General features: G+C 45.4%; 1 protein-coding gene across 1 annotated transcript; it reads right to left on the bottom strand.

Annotated features, from left to right (window-relative positions):
- Nucleotides 1–22701: 22701 nt before the first annotated feature.
- On the bottom strand, nucleotides 22702–23318 carry LOC123159660 (uncharacterized). Its single transcript, XM_044577484.1, has one exon. It carries the CDS (start codon nucleotides 23135–23137, stop codon nucleotides 22874–22876), a length of 264 nt encoding a protein of 87 aa, XP_044433419.1. The 5' UTR covers nucleotides 23138–23318; the 3' UTR covers nucleotides 22702–22873.
- Between the last annotated feature and the right edge of the window lie 513 nt (nucleotides 23319–23831).

Raw genomic sequence — 23831 nt, 5'->3', positions numbered from 1 at the left:
GGCAGCGTGCGCACGAGGCAACGCACGGGTCATGGAAGGAGCAAGCGGGCGGCCCGAGTTGCGGGCCGACGGGCGTGGTGGTGGCTTGTAGGCGAGGGTGCGGGGCGACTCGGAGGAGGCGAGACGCGACTGAAATGGCGGGCCGGCTCTCAAGTGTAGACGAGGGCGCGGAATAGCGCACGACCATAGCGATTTGGAGGTGGTCTGCGGCCGGTTAGTTGGGCTGCTGCGACGCGCAGGTGGAGACCACAGCGGCGACTCACCGCGGCAGAGGCGGAGGCGGCCGCGACTGTGGAGGTGGACCGACGAGGCGTTGGAGATGGGTATTTGGGCGCGAGGCCGTGGCCGTGGCCGCATCAGCGGCGGTGCACCAGCGGAGACGGATCGCCGCGAACCTTGGCAGAAAAGCAGACCGGCCCCGAGCAAGGCAGGTCCGGCTCGGAACAGGGCCGCTCGACAACGGACGCGGGAGTGCAACAGAAAACGGGACGCTGGGCCACAATAGGCACGGGCGTGCAACAGCCGAGGGAGCAACGGTTTGGAGGCGGTTTGTTGCACAGAGCAGCGGCTCGGCGGCGCAGGGATGGCTGCTCGGCACTGCGGGGATGGCACGAAGTGGCGATGTTAGCGGACGGAACGGAATCCAATCCACATCCGGATCTTCCTTTTCCTTTTGGTACTCTACGCTGATTTGCCTTTTCTTGTGGTAATTCTGCTAGTACTACTCCAGGGAGATAACTTTGATAGATTGACTTTAACCCGGAGTGCTATCCGCCTATCCCCTGACTACTTCGGCGACCCACGATAACAACAAAGAAAGTTGACCTACTCCAGGTTGTAGTGGTCTTGAACAATCCATGTCTGGATCATGGTATTTTGCTATTCAAGCACAGGACACCGGCGGCTCGCTAGAATAAATGTTTTTCTTGACTCGCATGACAGCCACTAACAGATATTGATTCGTCTCCAGTCTTGACGGATTGCCGGGTCACGTTCATCAGCAACACAACGCGCAACCCTAATCTTCTCTTGAGCTCAAAATCTTCACAGATTGTAAATCCGTAACTGATGAACTTGATGCTGATGCAAATCCTTTCAAACTGGTTATTTTTCATCCTAAAAAACTGCAAACTTCTCAATCCCTGGGAGAAATCCCTCCAAGAACTCATCACCACTGCGCGCGAGCCTCACGGTGGGCGTCAACTGTCGTGGAATTGTCACGGTAGATGTCCTCAGTGTAAGGACTTAGTCGCGAGGCCAACGCATCTATGTGGTAGCTTGAGAGGGGTTGATCGGAATCGAGGGACGCAACACGCAAGACAAGGATTTAGACAGCTTCGGGCCCCGGGAAACATCATCCGGAATAGCCCTACATGTTGTTTGAGGATAGGTCTCATTATGCTCATAAGGGAGTCGCCCTAAGCCGACTCTCCTCTTTCTGTCTAGCCCTAGATCTTATTTCTTGTTGCTTGTTCCTCTTTGGGGTGCCCTGCCCCTCCTTATATAAGTTGAAGGGGCGGGTTACATGACTAGTCCTAATAGGATTAGAATTACTCAATTACAAGTGGAGTCCTAGTCTTGCTTCCTTTGTAAGGGAATATTCCTTACGCTTTCCTCTTAAGCCGGCCCACCAGAGTATAAGTCGGCCTGCTGGGCCTTGGGCCTTGTCATCCGTCTAATCCGCCTGCCGGGTCTCCAGTGAATCACAATGTCCAGACGGGTTATATGTAAACCGCCATGTCCGGGCGGATCGCCAGTGAGTCGCCAAGCTCCAGCCGGGTCTCTGGTGAGTCGCCAAGTCCGGCCGGGTTATACATCCGGCCGGGTTACACCGCGGGGTATATCCCCGACAGCTCCTGGAACATCTCATATGTTCTATGGCATTCAAAACATCTTTAGAGCCTCGATTCTAAGTCATAAAGCATGGCGCACTAAACTATCAAGTAGTCATCAGATCGAGCTTGTCAAACGTTCATAAAGTCTGCATCAACTCCTGCAGCAGGTCTGTCACCTAGTGGTGCATCAAGGACATAATTCTTCTGTGTCGCAATGAGGATAATCCTCAGATTAGGGACCCAGTCCGCATTATTGCTACCATCATTTTTGATATTAGTTTTCTCTATGAATGTATCAAAAATAGGGGAGCTACATCGCGAGCTATTGATCTACAACATAATTTGCAAAGTAATTTTGACTATGTTCATGATAAATTAAGCTCAATTAATGAACTCCCACTTAAATTAACATCCCTCAAGTTATCTAAGTGATACGTGATCCAAATCAACTAACCCATGTCCGATCATCACGTGAGATGGGGTAGTCATCAATGGTGAACATCTCCATGTTGATCATATCTACTATATGACTCATGTTCGACCTTTCGGTCTCCAGTGTTCCGAGACCATGTCTGTACATGCTAGGCTCGTCAAGTTTAACCCAAGTATTTTGCTTGTGCAAAACTGACTTACACCCGTTGTATGTGAACGTAGAGTCTATCACACCCGATCATCACGAGGTGCTTCAAAACGACGAACTTTAGCAACGGTGCATACTCGGGGAGAACACTTCTATCTTGAAATTAAGTGAAGGGATCATCTTATAATGCTACAGTCGTTCTAAGCATAATAAGATGCATAAAGGATAAACATCACATACACTCAAATATGTGACATGATATGGTCATCATCATCTTGTGCTTTTGATCTCCATCTCCAAAGCAACGTCATGATCTCCATCATCACCGGCGCGACAACTTGATCTCCATCGTTGGGCCGGGGTCGTCTCGCCAACTATTGCTTCCACAACTATTGCTAACGCATAGCGATAAAGTAAAGAAATTACATGGCGCTTAATGATTGACACGTAGGTCATACAATAATTAAAAGACAACCCTAAGGCTCCTGTCGGTTGTCGATATTACAAAACATGATCATCTCATACAACAACGTAAATCACATCACATCTTGACCATATCACATCACAACATACCCACGCAAAAACAAGTTAGACGTCTTCTACTTCATTGTTGCAAGTTTTACGTGGCTGCTATGTGTAACTAGCAAAAACCGTTCTTGCCTACGCAAAACCACAATGGTGATTATCAAGTTTGCTGTTTTAACCTTCTGCAAGGACCGGCCATAGTCAAATTCGATTCAACTACAGTGAGAGAAACAAACACCTACCAACCACCTTATGCAAAACAAGTTGCATCAGTTGGTGGAACCGGTCTCATGTACGTGGACATGTAAGGTTGGTCCGGGCCGCTTCATCCCACAATACGGCCGAATCAAAATAATACGTTGGTGGTAAGCAGTATGAACATCATCGCCGTTAACTCCTTTGTGTTCAACTCGTGCATATCATCTACACATAGACCTGGCTCTGATGCCACTGTTGGGGAACATTGCATGGAAAATAAAAAAATTCTATGCACACACAAGATCTATCCATGGAGATGCATAACTACGAGAGGGGGAGAGCATCTTCATACCCTTGAAGATCGCTAAGAGGAAGTGTTTATCAACGCGGTTGATGTTGTCGTACACCTTCAAGATTTGTCCCGATCAAGTACCGAACGTACGTCACCTCAGCATTCAGCACACATTAATCTCGATGACGTCCTTGCCTTCTTGATCCAGCAAGAGGGGCGAAGTAGTAGATGAGTTCCGGAAACACGACGGCATGGTGACGGTGTTGGTGAAGAACAATATCCGCAGGGCTTCGCCAAGCACAATGGATACTAGACAGAGGATAAACTAGAGGGGCGGGGTTGCCGGCACACGGCTTGGTGAATATTGTTGTGTTCCGGGTGCTAGCCCTGCCCCTCTATTTATATGTTGAGCACTGGGGTCGTAACTTGGAGAAAGAGCCTCCTCAAAGTCGGTTTAGCCCGCAAGGCAAGAGTCCTTCTCGGACTCCAGGACCAGACACCAGGGTCCTCGTCGTCTGGCCCCAGACGCCAGGGTCCCTGGCGTCTGGCCCCTAGCCTCCGCAAAACTTCCTTTTGCACCTTACTTAAGCCTCATGGTCTTTACCCCTTGGCCCAAATAAAGTGTTCTCATACACGAACATTTCGGGAAACATCCAAAACCCCTTTCGGTGAATTTCGGAACCTTCCAGAGACCAAACACTATTATCCCATATATCAATCTTTACCTCCGGACTATTCCGGAGTTCCTCATCATGTCTGTGATCTCATCCGGGACTCCAAAAAACATTCGGTCACCAACATACATAACTCATATAATACTATATCATCAATGAACATTAGCGTGCGGATCCTACAGGTTCAAGAATGATGTAGACATGACCGAGACGCTTCTCCGGCCAATAACCAATAGCGAGTCCTGGATGCCCATATTGGTTCCTGTCGGGGATATACCCCGCGGTATGATCCGACCGGAAGTATGACCCGGCCGGGCTTGACATTTTCATTGGTAACTCGCCGGAGGACTAGCGACTCAAGGATGGCCCTGGCGGCGGGTCAGATAGAAGACAAGGCCCAAGGCCCAGAAGGCCGGCTCACGTTATGATGGGCCGGCTTAAGAGAAAAGGGATGATGAATATTTCCTTTACAAGGAAGTAAGACCCGGACTTGTATTCAGCTTGTAAGAGAAGATAGACTAGTCCTAATCCTACTAGGACTCCACATGTAACCCGTCCCTCTAACTTATATAAGGAGGGGCAGGGCACCCCAAGAGGGGGACAAGCAAGAAGAAACAATCTCTAGGGCTAGAGACAAAGAGCCGGCTTACTAGCGACCCCCTCATGATCATAAGAAGACCTAGCCACAAACAGCATGTAGGGTTATTACCGGATGATGTTTCCCGGGGCCCGAAGCTGTCTAAATCCTTGTCTAATGTTGCATCTCTCGATTCTGCCCAACCCCTCTCAAGCTACCACATAGATGTGTTGGCCTCACGACTAAGTCCTCACACTAAGGACATCTGCCATGACAATTCCACGACAGTTGGCGCCCACCATGGGGCCCGCGCACGATGGTGTTGAGTTCTTGAAGGGATCTCTCCCAGCAATCGAGAAGTTCGCAATTTTCTGGCTGAACAAGAGCCGACGTGGATTCACATCTACTATGAGTTCGTCGGTCAAGATTGAAGAAGTATTCAGCAGTGACATATGTATGATTGAGTAAAGGGAATTTAGGGTTTGGCGTTCTTCTGTATGTCATCGATTCAATGCAATCCGTTGAATCCGAATAGAGCATGAATTATTTACGGCCGCAGTCGCGTGTCCCAAGACCATCAATTTGCCCGAAGCCTTTTTTCTGATTAGACACAGTTCCAATACCCAAGGAATCAACCGGTACTGTTACTGCTACTCCCAGCGTGGAAACCAAAGGCAACAACGGCGGAAGCTGTGGATCAAGTGAAAAGTATAGACAATGGCATTGTTTCCATCACATCAAGCATCAAGCCCAATGGTTCAAATACAGTACTATTATATCTTCGACTAGTACATCACCACAAGCCAAATCAGTTTTTCTCTGGTCAACTCCGATTGCTACATGCATACAAGGAATCTACTAGGAGGTTAATTTAAGAATTAAGGAAGGAAAAGTTACTAGGTGGGTTCAGCACGTGAATACCAAGAGAAGAGAGATCGATCAGAGGCAAGCTAGCAGCATGCAAGTCCTGCAGACTTTGTCGATACGGATCCAGTAAAAAGGAAAGGAAGTTTTTTCTCTTGCTGACACCAAAGAGAAGGGAGAGACACAGACTAGGATTCGGCCCCGAATGTCGTTCGGAGCCAACTGCCTCATCTTGCTCCACCGCTGCTGATGCGCCTCCACGGCTTTGGCCACAGCCGCCCGCCTACTGCGGTGGCGATCTTGTTTATGGCTGATCAAGCCTCACGTGACCCGGCCTTCCCATCTACTGCTGGGCCACCCGGTTTGCCTCTACTGTCGACCTGCCGGTGCGCCTTAGATGTTGTACTCCAGCGCCGGCTCGTTTTTGCCGCTCGAACCGCCGTCTCTATGACCCGTACTCCGCATGGCTGCTGACGTAGCACGGCTTCTGCTATAATTCGGCTTGGCTTGCCGGTCTGACCTGCACTTCGTGTCTCCTGTGAGCCGCCCCAGCCGCTGAGTGCCCGCTCTCGTTATTGTTTTCACCGCGGTGGTCAATGGCCGCCGCCGCCTTAACATGCAGCCGACTTACGCTGTCTCCGCCGACGGGATGACTCGCCTCGTCTTTGCTTTCAGCCCCTTGCTGCGCGATAAACCACTTCCACTACGGCCAGCGTTGAGTTGCCGCCGCTTCCAAGTCATCCCGGCCTGGCGCTGCTTCTAAGCCGCCCGGGCTTGCAGCCCCGAACCGTCTCACTTGCCTCAGCCGGCCGCTTGACCCGCCTCCGTCGTCTGTGCAAGTTGATAACCCACAAGTGTAGGGGATCGCAACAGTTTTCGATAAGTAAGAGTGTCGAACCCAACGAGGAGCTAAAGGTAGAATAAATATTCCCTCAAGTTCTAACGACCACCGATACAACTCTACGCACGCTTGATGTTCGCTTTACCTAGAACAAGTATGAAACTAGAAGTACTTTGTAGGTGTGAAAGGATAGGTTTGCAAGATAATAAAGAACACGTAAGTAAAAAGTAGGGGTTGTTTAGATAAAGAAGCAATAAAGTAAATATTAGTAGAGAGCTTTTTGTTATGAGAAAGTTATTTGTCCAAGGCAATTGATAACTAGACCGGTAATCATTGTTGCAATTCTATTTGAGGGAGAGGCATAAGCTAACATACTTTCTCTACTTGGATCATATGCACTTACGATTGGAACTCTAGCAAGCGTCCGCAACTACTAAAGATTCATTAAGGTAAAACCCAACCATAGCATTAAAGTATCAAGTCCCCTTTTATCCCATACGCAAACAACCTACTTACTCGGGTTTGTGTTTCAGTCACTCACGCAACCCACCATAAGCAAATCATAAACATATTGCAAACCCTACAGCGGGAATCCCTCACGCTTGCGCGACACGGAGGGCACAATAGGACAGCACCAATAATAAAACATGCAACTCAAACCAATCACGATCATCAATTAACCCATAGGACAAAACGGATCTACTCAAACATCATAAGATAGCCATACATCATTGGGGAATAATATATAGCGTTGAGCACCATGTTCAGAGATTACAGCGGGTAAGAGAGAGGTTACACCACTACATAGAGGGATGAAGAGTTGGTGGAGATGTTGGTGAAGATGGCGGCGGTGTTGGTGAAGATCGCGGTCATGATGATGGCCCCCGGCAGCGCTCCGGTGCCACCGGAAGCAAGGGGGAGAGGGCCCCCCTTATTCTTATTCTTCTTCTTCCTTGACCTCCTCCCTAGATGGGAGAAGGGTTTCCCCTCTGTTCCTTGGCTCCCATGGCGTGGGAGGGGAGAGAGCCCCTCCGAGATTGGATCTATCTCTCTGTTTCTGCGTTCCCAGATTCTACCCCTTCACCGTTTCTTAAATATCCGGAGATTCGTAACTCCGATTGGGGTGAATCTTTCGCCCAGATTTTTCTCATAAAATTAGCTTTCTTGCGGCAAAAGAAGGGCATCAACCGCCTTACAGGTGGCCCACGAGAGCCCAGGGCGGGCCCAGGGGTAGGGGGCGCGCCCCCCTTCCTCGTGGCCACCTCGGACACTGTTTCGCGTTGATTCTTCCTTCGGAAAATCCCAAATATTCCAAAATAATTCTCCGTCCGTTTTTATCCCGTCTGGATTCCGTTTGATATTGGTTTTCTGCGAAACATAAAAGATGCAACAAACAGGAACTGGCACTGGGCACTGGATCAATATGTTAGTCCCAAAAATAGTATAAAAAGTTGCCAAAGGTATATGAAAGTTGAAGAATATTGGCATGGAACAATCAAAAATTATAGATAAGACGGAGACGTATCAGCATCGCCAAGCTTAATTCCTGCTTGTCCTCGAGTAGGTAAATAATAAAAAGATAATTTTTGATGTGGAATGCTACCTAGCATAATCTTGATCATATGTCTAATCATGGCATGAATATTAAGACACGAGTGATTCAAAGCAATAGATTATCATTTGACATAAAAACAATAATACTTCGAGCGTACCAATAAAGCAATCATGTCTTTTCAAAACAACATGGCCAAAGAAAGTTATCCCTACAAAATCATATAGTCTGGTTGTTGCTCTATCTTCATCACACAAAGTATTTAATCATGCACAACCGCGATGACAAGCCAAGCAATTGTTTCATACTTTAATAATCTCAAACTTTTTCAACTTTCACGCAATACATGAGCGTGAGCCATGGACATAGCACTATAGGTGGAATAGAATATGATGGTGGAGGTTATGTGGAGAAGACAAAAAGGGAGAAAGTATCACATCGACTAGGCGTATCAACGGGCTATGGAGATGCCCATCAATAGATATCAATGTGAGTGAGTAGGGATTGCCATGCAACGGATGCACTAGAGCTATAAGTGTATGAAAGCTCAAACTGAAAACTAAGTGGGTGTGCATCCAACTTGCTTGCTCATGAAGACCTCGGGCATTTGAGGAAGCCCATCATCGGAATATACAAGCGAAGTTCTATAATGAAAATTCCCACTAGTATATGAATGTGATAACTCAAGAGACTCTCTATATGAAGAACATGGTGCTACTCTGAAGCACAAGTGTGGTAAAAGGATAGTAACATTGCACCTTATCTCTCTTTCTCTCTTTTTTTTTCTTTTTTTCTTTTCTTTTTTTATATTTTTCTTTTTTCTTTTTGGTGGGCTTCTTTGGCCTTTTTTTATTTGGGCTTCTTTGGCCTCTTTTATTTTTCGTAAAGTCCGGAGTCTCATCCTGACTTGTGGGGGAATCATAGTCTCCATCATCCTTTCCTCACTAGGGCAATGCTCTAATAATGATGATCATCACACTTTTATTTACTTACAACTCAATATCTAGAACAAAGATATGACTCTATATGAATGCTTCCGACGGTGTACCGAGATATGCAATGATCTAGCATAGCAATGACATCAAAAAATGGACAAGCCATGAAAACATCATGCTAGCTATCTTGCGATCATGCAAAGCAATATGGCAATGAATGCTCAAGTCATGTATATGATGATGATGTAAGTTACATGGCAATGTATCTCGGAATGGCCATGGAAATGCCATGATAGGTAGGTATGGTGGCTGTTTTGAGGAAGATATAATGAGGCTTATGTGTGATAGAGCGTATCGTATCACGGGGTTTGGATGCACCGGTGAAGTCTGCACCAACTCTCAAGGTGAGAAAGGGCAATGCACAGTACCGAAGAGGCTAGCAATGATGGAAGGGTGAGAGTGCGTATAATCCATGGACTCAACATTAGTCATAAAGAACTCATATACTTATTGCAAAAATCTACAAGCCATTGAAAACAAAGTACTATGCGCATGCTCCTAGGGGGATAGATTGGTGGGAAAAGACCATCGCTCGTCCCCGACCGCCACTCATAAGGAAGACAATCAATAAATAAAATTGTACTCCAACTTCATCACAAAGCGGTTCACCATACGTGCATGCTACGGGAATCACAAACCTCAACACAAGTGTCTCTACAATCCACAACCACCCACTAGCATGACTCTAATATCACCACCTTTATATCGCAAAACTATTGCAAGGAATCAAACATATCATATTCAGCGATCTACAAGTTTTATGTAGGATTTTATGGCTAACCATGTGAATGACCAATTCCTGTCATCTCTCTAAATTGATATAAGTGAAGAAAGAGAGTATAGTTCTTTCTACAAAAGATGTGCCCACGCTCTAACAATTATAATTGAAGCAAAAGAGCATTCTACAAATGGCGGTTTTCTATGTGAAGAGAAACATGCAATCCAAACTTCAAATGATATAAGTGAAGCACATGAAGCATTCTATAAAGCCATACTCAAAAGATTTAAGTGAAGTGCAATGAGAATTATATAAATCAACCAAGTACTATATCATACCAGCATGGTGTATAAAAGAAAAGTGAAAACTAAATGCAAAAGACGCTCCAAGACTTGCACATAATGCATAAACGAAACGAATACGAAAACATACCGATACTTGTTGAAGAAAGAGGGGATGCCTTCCGGGGCATCCCCAAGCTTAGAGGCTTGAGTCTCCTTGAATATATACTTGGGGTGCCTCGGGCATCCCCAAGCTTAAGCTCTTGCCTCTCTTCCTTTTCCTCATATCGAGACATCCTCGATTAGACACTACATCCACACAAAACTTCAACAGAAAACTCGGTAAGATCCGTTAGTATAATAAAGCAAATCACCACTCTAAGTATTGTTGCAAACCAATTCATATTTTGTTTTTTCATTGTGTATACTGTAATATAGCTTTTCCATGGCTTAATCCACTGATATAAATTGATAGATTCATCAAAACAAGCAAACTATGCATGAAAAACAGAATCTGTCAAAAACAGAACAGTCTGTAGCAATCTGAACATCCACCATACTTCTTGTACCCCAAACATTCTACAAAAATTATGAAAACTAAACAAGTTGTATACCAAGACAGTGCAAAAGGAATCAGAACCAAGTGACGTTTCAGTTAAAAATGTAAAATCGCGCACTACAGCCAAAGTTTCTGTCCTGCACCGTACAAACCAACAAGCATTGTAAACATCCTAAAGGCAAACCTTGGCACATTATTTTTATAATACAATGGAATTGTACAAGGGAAAAATTATTTTTGTTGAAAAGTTTCTGTAATCAAGATTCATAAAGTTTCCGTGAGCATGAACAAAGTTCAAGGAGCTCTCCCACTTCAACAATGCTTGTCTCTCTCACTTTCACTTTCCTTTTTGAAAAGTTTTAGGTTCCCCTCTTTATTTTTTTGTTTTTAAACTATATGAAAGCACTCAACAGAAATAAATTACTCTCTAAAACTTCCGGGTTGTCTCCCTGGCAGCGCTTTCTTTAAAGCCATTAAGCTAGGCATTTAGTGCTCAAGTAATGAATCCACCCGGATCCCAAGGTATATCAAAGTCAATTTTAATTAACAATGATTTGTAATTTAGTAGTGAGCACAAAGTAACATATATCAAGTAATGACGAAGCCTAACTCTCTTCGTATGCATCGGCATGTCATAAAAGAACAATTCATGCACACCAAGTAAAGGTCAATGCATAGTATAAGCAGTTTATTGCGATTCTATCATGTTGGAAACAAAGAGAGATGGAGACATAGTTCCTCTATCATAATAATTGCAAGTAGGAGCAGCAAGCACATGCATATTATATCTATCAAAATCATCATGTGCAACGGTAAAAGGCAACCCATCAATATAATCCTTAATAAGCACAAACTTCTCCGATATAGTGTAGTAGGGAGAATTCAAAAAGATAATAGGACTATAATGCGTGGGTGCAATAGCAACAATTTCATGTTTAACATAAGGAACTATAGCAAGTTCATCTCCATAAGCATAATTCATATTGGCATCTTGGCCACAAGCATAGCAAGCATCATCAAAAAGGGATATTTCAAACAAATTCAAGGGATCATAGCAATCATCATAGCAATCATCCTTCGGTAAGCACGAAGGGGAATTAAATAATGTATGAGTTGGAGGGTTACTCTCACTAGAAGGTGGGCACAGGTAGCTAATCCGCTCTTCCTCATTTTGTTCTTCGCTCTCCTCATCATCTTTTTCATCCAATGAGCTCACAGTTTCATCAATTTCTTCTTCCATAGCTTCCTGCAAAATATTAGTCTCTTCTTGGACAGCGGAGAATTTCTCAATAGATGCATTAATATAGTAATTGTATTCATAATTTTCATAGCAATATCTAAGTATAGCAAGATTTTCTGGTCTATAAACTGAATCATCAAAATCATCAAACGCTTTAAACATAGATTCAACCTCATAAGCACCCATAAAAGTAACAAATTCTTCTATTTGTTCCACATCATAGTAATCAAATAAACCATTAGCATAAGAATCTAAGGTTTCATTATCATTGAATTTGCATGAAAAGGGAAGGTGTGGAGACTTCATCCTAGAACAGCAAGTATAATCTTGCATCAAGCATAGTTGCCTAGAATACCACTTCAACAGTTGAATTTGATCCCATAATAGTTTCCCTTTTTGTGTCAAGCGATAATCCCTAAAGTATTCAGATTATCCAACATTACTCCCATAACATAATTGAGTTGGGTTTTCTCGGGATTATCAAAGTAGTACATAATTTCTTCAACATAACGAGCATCGAGGGTTTTAGGAGGTTCCCCATCTCCATGAGCAGCAAGTACACCTAATTTTTTTGGTATTTCGTGTTCCATATCCATAACTAAAGATAGAGAACAACTAGGAACAGCAAATAAAAATTACTTAGTGATAAAGCAAACAAGCACACACGAGAATATTCACCCCACGCTATGACTCCCCGGCAACGGCGCCAGAAAAAGGTCTTGACAACCCACAAGTGTAGGGGATCGCAACAGTTTTCGATAAGTAAGAGTGTCAAACCCAACGAGGAGCTAAAGGTAGAATAAATATTCCCTCAAGTTCTATCGACCACCGATACAACTCTACGCACGCTTGGCGTTCGCTTTACCTAGAATAAGCATGAAACTAGAAGTACTTTGTAGGTGTGAAAGGATATGTTTGCAAACCCTACAGCGGGAATCCCGCACGCTTGCGCGACACGGAGGGCACAATAGGACAGCACCAATAATAAAACATGCAACTCAAACCAATCACGATCATCAATTAACCCATAGGACAAAACTGATCTACTCAAACATCATAAGATAACCATACATCATTGGGGAATAATATATAGCGTTGAGCACCATGTTTAAGTAGAGATTACAGTGGGTAAGAGAGAGGTTACACCGCTGCATAGAGGGAGGAAGAGTTGGTGGATATGTTGGTGAAGATGGCGGCGGTGTTGGTGAAAATCGCGGTGATGATGATGGGCCCCGACAGCACTCCGGCGCCACTGGAAGCAAGGGGGAGAGGGCCCCCCTTCTTCTTCTCCTTCCTTGACCTCCTCCCTAGATGGGAGAAGGGCTTCCCCTCTGTTCCTTCGCTCCCATGGCGTGGGAGGGGCGAGAGCCCCTCCGAGATTGGATCTATCTCTCTGTTTCTGCGTTCCCAGATTCTACCCCTTCACCGTTTCTTAAATATCCGGAGATTCGTAACTCCGATTCGGGTGAATCTTTAGCCCAAATTTTTCTCATAAAATTAGCTTTCTTGCGGCAAAAGAAGGGCATCAACCACCTTACGGGTAGCCCACGAGAGCCTAGGGCGTGCCCAGGGGTAGGGGGCGCGCCCCCCGTCTCGTGGCCACCTCGGACACTGTTTCGTGTTGATTCTTCCTCCAGAAAATCCCAAATATTCCAAAATAATTCTCCGTCCATTTTTATCCCGTTTGGATTCCGTTTGATATTGGTTTTCTGTGAAACATAAAACATGCAACAAACAGGAACTGGCACTGGGCACTGGATCAACATGTTAGTCCCAAAAATAGTATAAAAAGTTGCCAAAAGTATATGAAAGTTGAAGAATATTGGCATGGAACAATCAAAAATTATAGATACGACGGAGACGTATCACAAGTCGCCGCCTCGGCCGTCGCCGAGTCACCGCCTTCCGCAGCCATAGTCGTGCATCACCGGTTGTCTGCCTTCGACACACGGCCTCACCGAGTCACCGTCACGGCCGGATTGAATTGCCGCCTCTCCAAGTCACCTCTGCCGGCTCCGGCCTCTACTGCGGCCCGCCCGCATCCTGCCTACGAGCCGGAGTCACCCCCGCAACCGTGTCCAGCCGCTTCACCGCTTCAAATCGGCTTTGTCCTCGGGCGGCTGTCCTCCTGCTATGCTGCGCCCTCGCCCGTCGTTGCTGCAAGGCGCCTGATGATCCTTTGCATGGAGTGGATCTTTTTCAGGCAAGACATTGACAGGGCAGGCAGAAGCAGACAAAAGAGAAGGAGAAAAACCTACTACATGCATGGATTATATGGCCAGAGTGCTAATCACATGCATATATTATTCACTTTCCATGCACCTCCAGTACCTCATACACGGTTCAATCTACAATTTGATATTATGCTGCATAGCATGTTTTCCTAGATAAAACAGAGAAAGCCAGAGAAGATGTGTTCGCCCGACAAAACAAGTGTTGTTTTTCCTAAGAATTTTATCAGTACATATTTTGTTTCAGAATAATTACTCTGGTCTGTGGTGTTTTTTCGCAGGACCATTATTCATTACAAAGGTGTCGCAAAGGGGCGTGCGCCAATATTATTTTTGCACTAGCACGTTCGTGCCGTGCTGTTGGACGGATACATCCGCAAGTCGCTGCCCCCGCTACACCAAACATACGCGACTAACTCATCGTCCGCGCCCGCGGCTGACTCGCCCGCGTCCGTGCCATTTCCAATGTTGTGACCGACTCTCTCGTCTGCACCAGTTCACAACAACGCCGTCGACTCTCCCCGTCCACACTGGCTTACAACGCCGCGGCCATTTTACCCATGATTGATTCCAACTTCACCATGGTGATCATCAACTCCGCGCAAAGGTGGTGCCACGTTGTGCCTATGAAGTGTGCGTCAGCATCATCACGCACTAGCATCCGCGCCCTCTTACTGATGGAACAGGTGTGCGCAAGTCGCCGCCCGTGCAGCTTAATCTACATCAACCCGCCTGAGCCGCGTTGAGCCACCCTTGCCGCTTTGAGCCACCAGGGTTATATTAAGTCGCCGGTCTGCCTGACCCACCGGAACTATATTGAGTCGCTGGTCTGCCTGAGCCACCTCTATCGCGATAAACAGATGATCCTTCGTCCGAACAAATCAGGTGATATCCATCCAAGTTTGTTTTATTAGCACATGTTGTTTTTGTTAAAGAACAATTTATCTTTGCCTTGGTCTACAATATTGTTTATGCAGGGCAATTATTTATGACAAAAAGTGATATTATACCGCTGAGATGGAGGCACGCCAACATCTTTTGGCATAGGTGGTCGTTGTTACTCAACAGACTCCCGCACCGGCTTACAACACCGTGGCCGTCTCTTGCGACCGCGCCGGCTTGCAACGACGTCGCCGTCTCTCGCAACCACGCCGTCTTACAACGAGGAGGACAACTTGCTCGTCCGCACTGGCTTACAACGCCACGTCCGGTTCATCTGCCTGTGTCGCCTCAGATGTTGCGGTCATCTTTACCGTCCATCTCTCGCGGCCTGGTCTATATCAACATACCAGGCCACACCTGTTTGCATGAGCTGATTATTGAGTATGAGCAAGTCACTGCTTGGGTAGCCCGATTTTCTTCCAACAAATTGGAGGCAAATTATCATGTATTATCATCCGCCGTCTGCACTGGATGGCTCAATGGACAGGCGCACAAGTCGCCGCCACTACAGTTTGGTTAACTTCAAACATCCAATTGGAAGGAACCATTGGCCGAGTTGCTGGCACGGCTCATACGGGATCATTTATAACCCGCCGCAGTCACCTCAACATTCTGTGGATTCACATCACGCTATCAACACCAATGATATACAACTTCTGCTATGGTCAAATATGGAGAATCTCAAGACAACTCCTCGAGTCGTCTTAAGACTCGGGGGCTACAATGGTATGACTCAACAAGTCTTGCCAATATTCGATTTAAAATCCGGTTCAAGAGAAATCTGTCTCTCACAAAGTTTTGAAGATCTCCATATCCGGTTTAAAATCCAGTTCAAAAGAAATCTGTCACTCACAAAGTTTGATCTCCATATCCGGCTTAAAATTCCGGTTCAAGAAGAATTCATTACTCACAAGCTCGAGTTCTCAGGAAAAATTAAGGGGACCAAAGAGAGTCTGTTGCAAAGCCCAACTCAAACATAGGTACCCTACTTTAATGACTATTGGGAGCTGATCGTATTTGAATCTAGCTTAACCCTTTTGGTCTGACCCTGATCGTATTTGAATCAGAGTCGTTAAATATTCTCATGATCACTTGGGGACTTCCTGTTCAAACATAGGTCGTATTCAAACCAAAGAGAACACAGCTGTCGGTACCCTCTTGATCGGCACACTGCCGAGCTCACTCGGGGGCTTCTTGATCGTATTCGAATCATAGCTCAACCCCTTTTGGGAACCGACTTTGATCGTATTCGAATCAGAGTCGTTAAAAAAACTCTCAAGATCATTAGGGGGCTTCCTGTTCAAACATAGGTCGTATTCGAACCAAAGAGAACATAGCTGTCGGTACCCTCTTGATCGGCACAACACCAAAGCCACTGGGGGTTACATGATCATATTCGAATCCTAGCTTAACCCCTTTGGAATGGTTTACTAATCGTATTCGGATCATAAGCCTCGATCTTTTCTCTCTATTTGGCTTAAGTATTTTGAAAGCAATCTTTGATTTTGTCTTGAGACTTTTTTGTTCATATCTGAGGCATATATATATATGTGGTTTCTATTTAACCCGGCTTAACTTTGGACGGTAAGTCGCCAGCATATGACAATCATCAAACATTTGGAAGTCTTGGCTTCTAAAGATTGGGTTATCACCATTACTTCACAGGTCACATAAACTGGCAGTGAAAATTCAATATCACAGGTATGATATTATTATTATAGTTATGTTTCAAAGTTATGATTCATAACAGGCTTATCTGCGACTCCTTCTTACACATCAATGGTTATATGTGAGATATTATGACCCGCCCTGCGATAAACCGCCAAGGGTTCTTGTGATCTACTTGTGTGCGGGATAAGACTACATTTGGGTGGTTACCCGCCCTGGCTTTTGATGTTAAGTCGCCAGGGCATATGTTGTTTAAACTCTGTGCGGGATTTACAAAGCTATGACTTACATAAATGATTAAGTTCAAGCCAATCGTCAAAGATTGAAATTGGTGTCTCAAAAGGGTTATCAATTCTTGATTTTCTCAAAGGCTATAAGCCGTTGGGTTATGAAATTCCGGCTTACAATGAATGCGCATTAAGTCACCATCGGCCAAGAGCCGCCGAGTATTTGAACTTCAGATCTACTTGTCAACCGATAAGGTATTCAAATTTCTAATAGCCAAAACTTGGCTGGATTTTCATGATGATATTGAATGATTGAGGTTTTCATACCGGATTATATTATTCAAATCTTGAATAGCCAACATGGCAGGATTTTTTATTATGATTATCAATATTATGATGGAGGTCTTTAAAGTCGCTTCAGCGCAATGGCTATTATTTTATCAAGGTATATGTGTTTATTTTACAATGGAGGGAATAGTCCCGAGTCGCTGCAGGCTTACGACCAGGCACTTGGGGGTTACATTATTCAAATTGAGATTATATCAAATATGCAAGTCCCATGTCACTGCCAGCATGCACCATGGCACTTGGGGGCTAATGCATAGTCATTTTTTGATCAACTTATTGAAGACCTGACTCATCACATTGTAATGAGCCGGCCCTTGGGGGCTACCAATTGCTCCTGTAAAAAATTCAAGGTACACAAGCCTCAGTCCATTATATTGAAAGATCCACTACTCAGTTGGTAGAGTACAAAGCTCTTAACCTTATGGACGTGGGTTCAAGCCCCATGGTGGAGATTACATCATTTGATGTTATTATTAATGAATTATATATAAAGTCCCAGCTCAGTGTTATCTTACTGACCTGGCCCTTGGGGGCTACACGTTGCTGCTCAAGTTTACATGATCATATTTACAAAGTCCTTGCTCATTATTGCATAATGACCCGGCCCTTGGGGGCTACACTGGTTGCAGTTTTTTATGAGCATGAGGCAATTACAAGTCTCAGGTTGCTGCAAGCATGACAACCCGGCACTTGGGGGCTACATGTGATATGCCTATAAGGGATAAAAATCTTCAAATTCTCAGTTTTGAGCAGACCAGATTAACCCGGTGTCTGCCACAATCATGACCCGACATCAGCAACAATTATGACCCGATGCTATCAATATTTACAAATCGGATATTTTGGCAATGATAAACTGGCAAGATCTACATCTTTAAATCGGCTGAATATCAGTTGAATATTTCAAAGACCAATATTTTTATCAAAGTCGGAGCATTGGAAGCCGACTCAAGTGGATTATTCTTCGCAGTATTTCTCTGTGAGAAACCAACGTCAGCAAATTGAGTATGAAGCTGGCTTATTGACCCGGATTTTTCAGAAGAAGGAAATGAGAACTGTACTTAAAGATGATCAGGTGCCGGTTCAGGAAAATATTTAACCCGGAGCATAACCTATCAAGTTTGTTCTTGTGTTTATTTTACAAGATCAGTTTAACATGGATAAATCCAAATTAAATTGGGGGCTAATGTCGGGGATATACCCCGCGGTATGATCCGGCCGGAAGTATGACCCGACCGGGCTTGACATTTTCATTGGTAACTCGCCGGAGGACTGGCGACTCGAGGATGGTCCTGATGGCAGGTCAGATAGAAGACAAGGCCCAAGGCCCAGAAGGCCGGCTCACGTTATGATGGTCCGGCTTAAGAGAAAAGGGATGACGAATATTTCCTTTACAAGGAAGTAAGACCCGGACTTGTATTCAGCTTATAAGAGAAGATAGACTAGTCCTAATCCTACTAGGACTCCACATGTAACCCGCCCCTCTAACTTATATAAGGAGGGGCAGGGCACCTCAAGAGGGGGACAAGCAAGAAGAAACAATCTCTAGGGCTAGAGACAAAGAGTCGGCTTACTGGCGACTCCCTCATGATCATAATGAGACCTAGCCACAAACAGCATGTAGGGTTATTACCGGATGATGTTTCCCGGGGCCCAAAGCTGTCTAAATCCTTGTCTAATGTTGCGTCTCTCGATTCCGGCCAACCCCTCTAAAGCTACCACATAGATGCGTTGGCCTCATGACTAAGTCCTCACACTAAGGACATCTGCCGTGACAATTCCACGACAGTTCCTACATATTCCGCGAAGATCTTTATCGCTCGAACCTTTATAACAACATACGTAGTTCCCTTTGTCCGTCGGTATGTTACTTGCCCGAGATTCGATCGTCGGTATCTCCATACCTAGTTCAATCTCGTTACCGGCAAGTCTCTTTACTCGTTATGTAATACATCATCCCGTAACTAAATCCTTAGTCACTTTGCTTGCAAGCTTCTTGTGATGCTATATTACCGAGAGGGCCCAGAGATACCTCTCCGTCATATGGAGTGACAAATCCCAGTCTCGATCCATGCCAACCCAACAGACACCTTCGGAGATACCTGTAGAGCACCTTTATGATCACCTAGTTACGTTGTGACGTTTGATGGAACACAAGGCATTCCTCCGGAGTCCGGGAGTTGCATGATCTCATGGTCGAAGAAACATGTATTTGACATTAAGAAAGCAGTAGCAATAAACTGAATGATCATATGCTATGCTAATGGTTGGGTCTTGTCCATCACAACATTCTCCTAATGATGTGATCCCGTTATCAAATGACAACTCATGTCTATGGTTAGAAAACCTTAACATCTTTGATCAGCGAGCTAGTCTAGTAGAGGCTCACTAGGGACACGATATTTGTTTATGTATCCACACATGTATTTAATTTTCCGGTCAATACAATTCTATCATGAATAATAAAACTTTATCATGATTAAGGAAATAATAACCATTTTATTATTGCCTCTAGGGCATATTTCCTTTTTCTTCATCAACCTCCCAACCTCCATGACCATGTGTACGTAGTTTCCTTAGGACCTTAGGGTCCATAGCAGTAGTTAGATGGCATTCTCTCTTCCTTGTGATTCGATACAAAGTTCCCATGAGCTACCTCACATAATCGGAATCCATATGATGTAATCGGTGATGTGTTTGTTGAGATATTTTCATTTTATGATCAGATTGTTCATTGAAATATATTGAATCTTTTGAAGTTTCTTTGCTGCATAATTATGTAGCTATGTATGCACTTCCGATATATTTGTTGTCTTTGGCCAGGATTGATGGGTAGTCCATCAGAGGGAGTGGTGTGTAGTAATGGTTTCAATCTTGCGGTGATTCATAAAGTGACAGAAAGGGAACAAACACATATTATATTGTTGCCACTAAGGATAAAACGATGTTTTCTTATCACATTTGGATGATATTTTTACTATCCACATTATGTCATCAGGCTTATCGATGCATGTTGGTTGCGGCCTTGGGTCGAGTATTAGTTGTAAATGTAGTTTGATAGAGGTCTACATATCACGGACGTAATGCCTATACGACATTATATCATGAATGATCATAGTCATAAATATAAAAATTATAATTTAATCGCTGCCCAACAGTAATTTGTTCGCCACACTACACTTGTCTGCTTGGAGAGATAACATCAATGAACCTATGGCCCCGGGAGTCTACTTTACTTTACTGGAAACACCACAAAAATATTTTACCTTGTTGTCCTATTTTATTTATTTTACCTATCTATCAATTCGTATCATATCGTGCAATTTAATATTGTAACTAGTGAGACAAGAAGCTTGACAACCTTCTTGAAGTGTTGGGGGCAAGTTTGCATTGTGTTTTGTGTGCTGGAAGAACTCCTTCTGGTTCGATAAAGCTTGGTTCTCTACTGAGGGAAATACTAATTGCTAGGTTACTTCACCCTTGTACTTAGGGGTTACCCAACCACTCTTATGAGAGAGCAAGCAGGAGGCCAATGATGTCATCGCCCCTTGCCTTGCTGAATGGCTCGTCGCCCCAAAGATCTCGCAAGCCACATTTGTCTTGTTGGCACCGCACCAACGTCGAGACCTCTGCCTTGCCAAGCTTGGGGGATGGATGCAATCTCGTGGTGCGCCACCCGCGCGCAATATGACACCGGACCCTCGCTCAATCGTTGCCACTTTGGGAGTTCTCGTCAATATCAACTCCATTTGAGCTTTGATCGAGCCTTTCCGAACCGCCATAGCAAACGTCAATCCCCACCCAAGGCAATCACCACCGACAAAAACTTCAACGGAGACCTAACCATCAACACGTCATCGCAGGCTCGCATCAACTTGGACAAACCTTGTTGCACGTGAATAAAGTGTTATAAGATTTGAAGAGGTGTAAGATTTGCTAAAGTGAAGCGATGATACAATCCTTTCAAAGAGGCAAAAGCTTTGTGTTTCCATTAAATTAAGGAGTTCAAAGCTTGAAGGCCAAACCAAATTATAATCTCCTGGAATAATGTGACCCAAGTGCTCCGCTTTTTCATGCTAGGGCGGATACTCTTGGCAGTGTTTATTTGTTGAGGAAGACTTCCATGTTCCACGTAATAATTTGCCCCTTGTGAGGTTGCACCACCAACGTCTAGGGTTTGGTTAAACCGCCCAAGCACCAATCAGCAACATGAAGCACTAGTCAACCCCCTAAACGCGTCGTGGACTAGCAACGGTTAACAAGAAACACTATTGCATATTGAGTAAATCCAATCTTATAGCTCAGACCATACCACAAGGATGTTTCACAGTAGGCTTAACCCCCCCCCCCCCCCTCAACTTCTTATTGTCCAGTTGAAATTTCATCACCACTACCACCCCCGCAATGTCACCTCTTGTCAATGTTTCCACCCTACCGTTTGTCTCGCACCGCAGTCCGGTTGCCATCCGCCGGCCATTCTGACTGTCGCAACACCGCCTCTCATGGCATCCCGCCATATAGTTTTTGACACTGATGCCGCCTTTGATCGCCACCATCGTGATTCTTTTGTTTGTCGCGTCCATATGTGCACCTCGACCCCCACTTTCGCCCAACCGCACCACCGCCCCCTATGTGCGCCGCCTCTCGACCGCATTGCAACCTCCCCTCATTACTTTGACTTACTTCCCCCCCCCCCCCCCCCCCCCCCAACCTTCTCCATTTGCACCTCCACTGCCCACGTCAGCCGCGCGGGTCTCCAGTAGACAATGATTGGCAGCGGAGGCCAGCTAGCTCCAATGTCAAAGGAGTGGAAGCAAAAGAAGTGACCCACTAACGGGTGGGCCTCCACATGGTACCACGTGTGCAGAAAAAAATAGAGGTGATGTAAAGATAGTATGTTGGAGAAGGTGACCAAAAGTTGATCCATGGTGCCTCTAAATAGCCTCCCAAAAGTGTCCTTCTAATCTCAAACTCAAATACTTCTGCTATGACAGTAAAATCTAAGAAATTAATTCAAACAAATGTTTTTGACAAAAAAACATTGCTTGGTTCTCTATCCGCATGCAAATTTTGGTGATTCAATCATATTTGTGGAGGTCTACCACATGACACATGTGGTAAGCAATTCAAACTATTTGTGAAAAAAAATTGTGGAGGTCTTGAAAAAATAACAAAATCAGTGCTGCAAAATGCTTTTAAAAAATGTCTTTTAGGAGCATAGACTTTTTTTGTCAGATCTCCATGAATATGATTTCATCACAAAAATTTGCACGCAGGTCAACCACTCATTGATATTTATGACAAAAGATTCAGCATTTTTATTTTTATTTTCTTCTATTTTTTCGGAGTTTGCCGTTCATCCGGGTGCACATTTTTCAGGGTTTACCGTCGGGGTTCTTTTTTAGTTTCTATGTGCACCGGGAGCAGGAACTCCATGTCCGCTTCTAAGCGGTGCTTTTATAGTTTGCTGGAGATGAATCAAGGATCAATTTTGATCGGTACGGTAGTTAATCACAGCACCAATCAGAAGCAAGTCTGAAACAGTGATCAAATATGAAGAACCAGAACAAAAATCAAATCCTTCATTTATGTACATGATGAGAAAGGCTAAAAACAGAGCAAGCTAAGCAGTCCGTAGCCGCAACACTAAAACAAGAACATCATCGGTCCATGACTAGTACTCCATATATATCCACACGCACGAAGGAAACGTCTCGGATCATCGGTCAGTACCCGGCCGCCACCTCGGAGCCGCCCCCCTGCTTGCCGTTCTTGCCGGCGCTCTTCTTCTGGTACTTGTCCTTGATCCACTGGAACCCCTGCGCGGTGCCGGCCTTGACCTTCCTCAGCCCGGTGGCCGCGGCCGCCTTGGTCTTCTCCACGCCGCCCTTCTGGCCGTCGCCGTTGCCGCCGCGCGCCCGCGGGCTCGGGTCGGCGCCGGTGTCCCACTGGTCCGCCCACGACGTCCCGAACGAGTTGCTCCGCTGCATGTCGGCGACGAAAGGAACGACCGTCGATCGATCAACTAACACGAACAAACTCTGCTGTCTTAGGAACCGAGGGACGAATGGATGCTTTGTGTGCGTGCGTGCGTAGGGACAAAGTCTTGCTTCTTGTGGTCGCCGGAGAGGAGGAACGGGAGGCCGGGGCTTTATAGGCGGGGGCGGGGAGACAGGAATGGTTCTGTCGTGTCAGCTAGGAGGGAGAGGGGGTTGGAAATCTTGTGGCGGAGGGCACGAGAGATGCTCAGCCGTGACGCGCGACCACGCGTTCTGGAATGGTCCTGCTCCTGCCTGCGGCTTGGGCCTTGGAGTCGGCGGCGTGGTGTGGACGAGGGCAACGCGCTGACTCGGCAGGCAGCGTGAGGTCGGGGAAGCTTCCCGGCTGCGGTGAGACCGAGGCCGTGGGGCCACCGGGAACGTTGACCCGCCCGTCGGGGACTGTTGTGCTGACTCAATACGGTCGGGAGGTGAACCGAAAGGAACTGCTTTCGGTACGCGGGAACAAACCGTGACGGGCGCATGGGTTCTTTTTCAAGGACGGTGCGGCCCCGAGTGAATCGATTCTTTGAGGGAGGCTTCGTCGTGTGCTCATTTCACCAGGCGTGGAAGGTAGGAATTGCATGCCCGGCTGACTGCTGTGGAGAACGAATAGCGGCCGCCTTTCCCCTATTTTTTTTTCTAT

This window comes from Triticum aestivum, chromosome 7B (assembly GCF_018294505.1).
Source record: "Triticum aestivum cultivar Chinese Spring chromosome 7B, IWGSC CS RefSeq v2.1, whole genome shotgun sequence".
In the NCBI taxonomy this organism is placed as follows: domain Eukaryota; kingdom Viridiplantae; phylum Streptophyta; class Magnoliopsida; order Poales; family Poaceae; genus Triticum; species Triticum aestivum.
This window is presented reverse-complemented; position numbering and strand designations above follow the sequence as displayed.

Excerpts from the sequence above, each read along its gene's own strand:
- LOC123159660 (XM_044577484.1), bottom strand. The coding sequence starts at position 23,137 with ATGCAGCGGAGCAACTCGTTCGGGACGTCGTGGGCGGACCAGTGGGAC.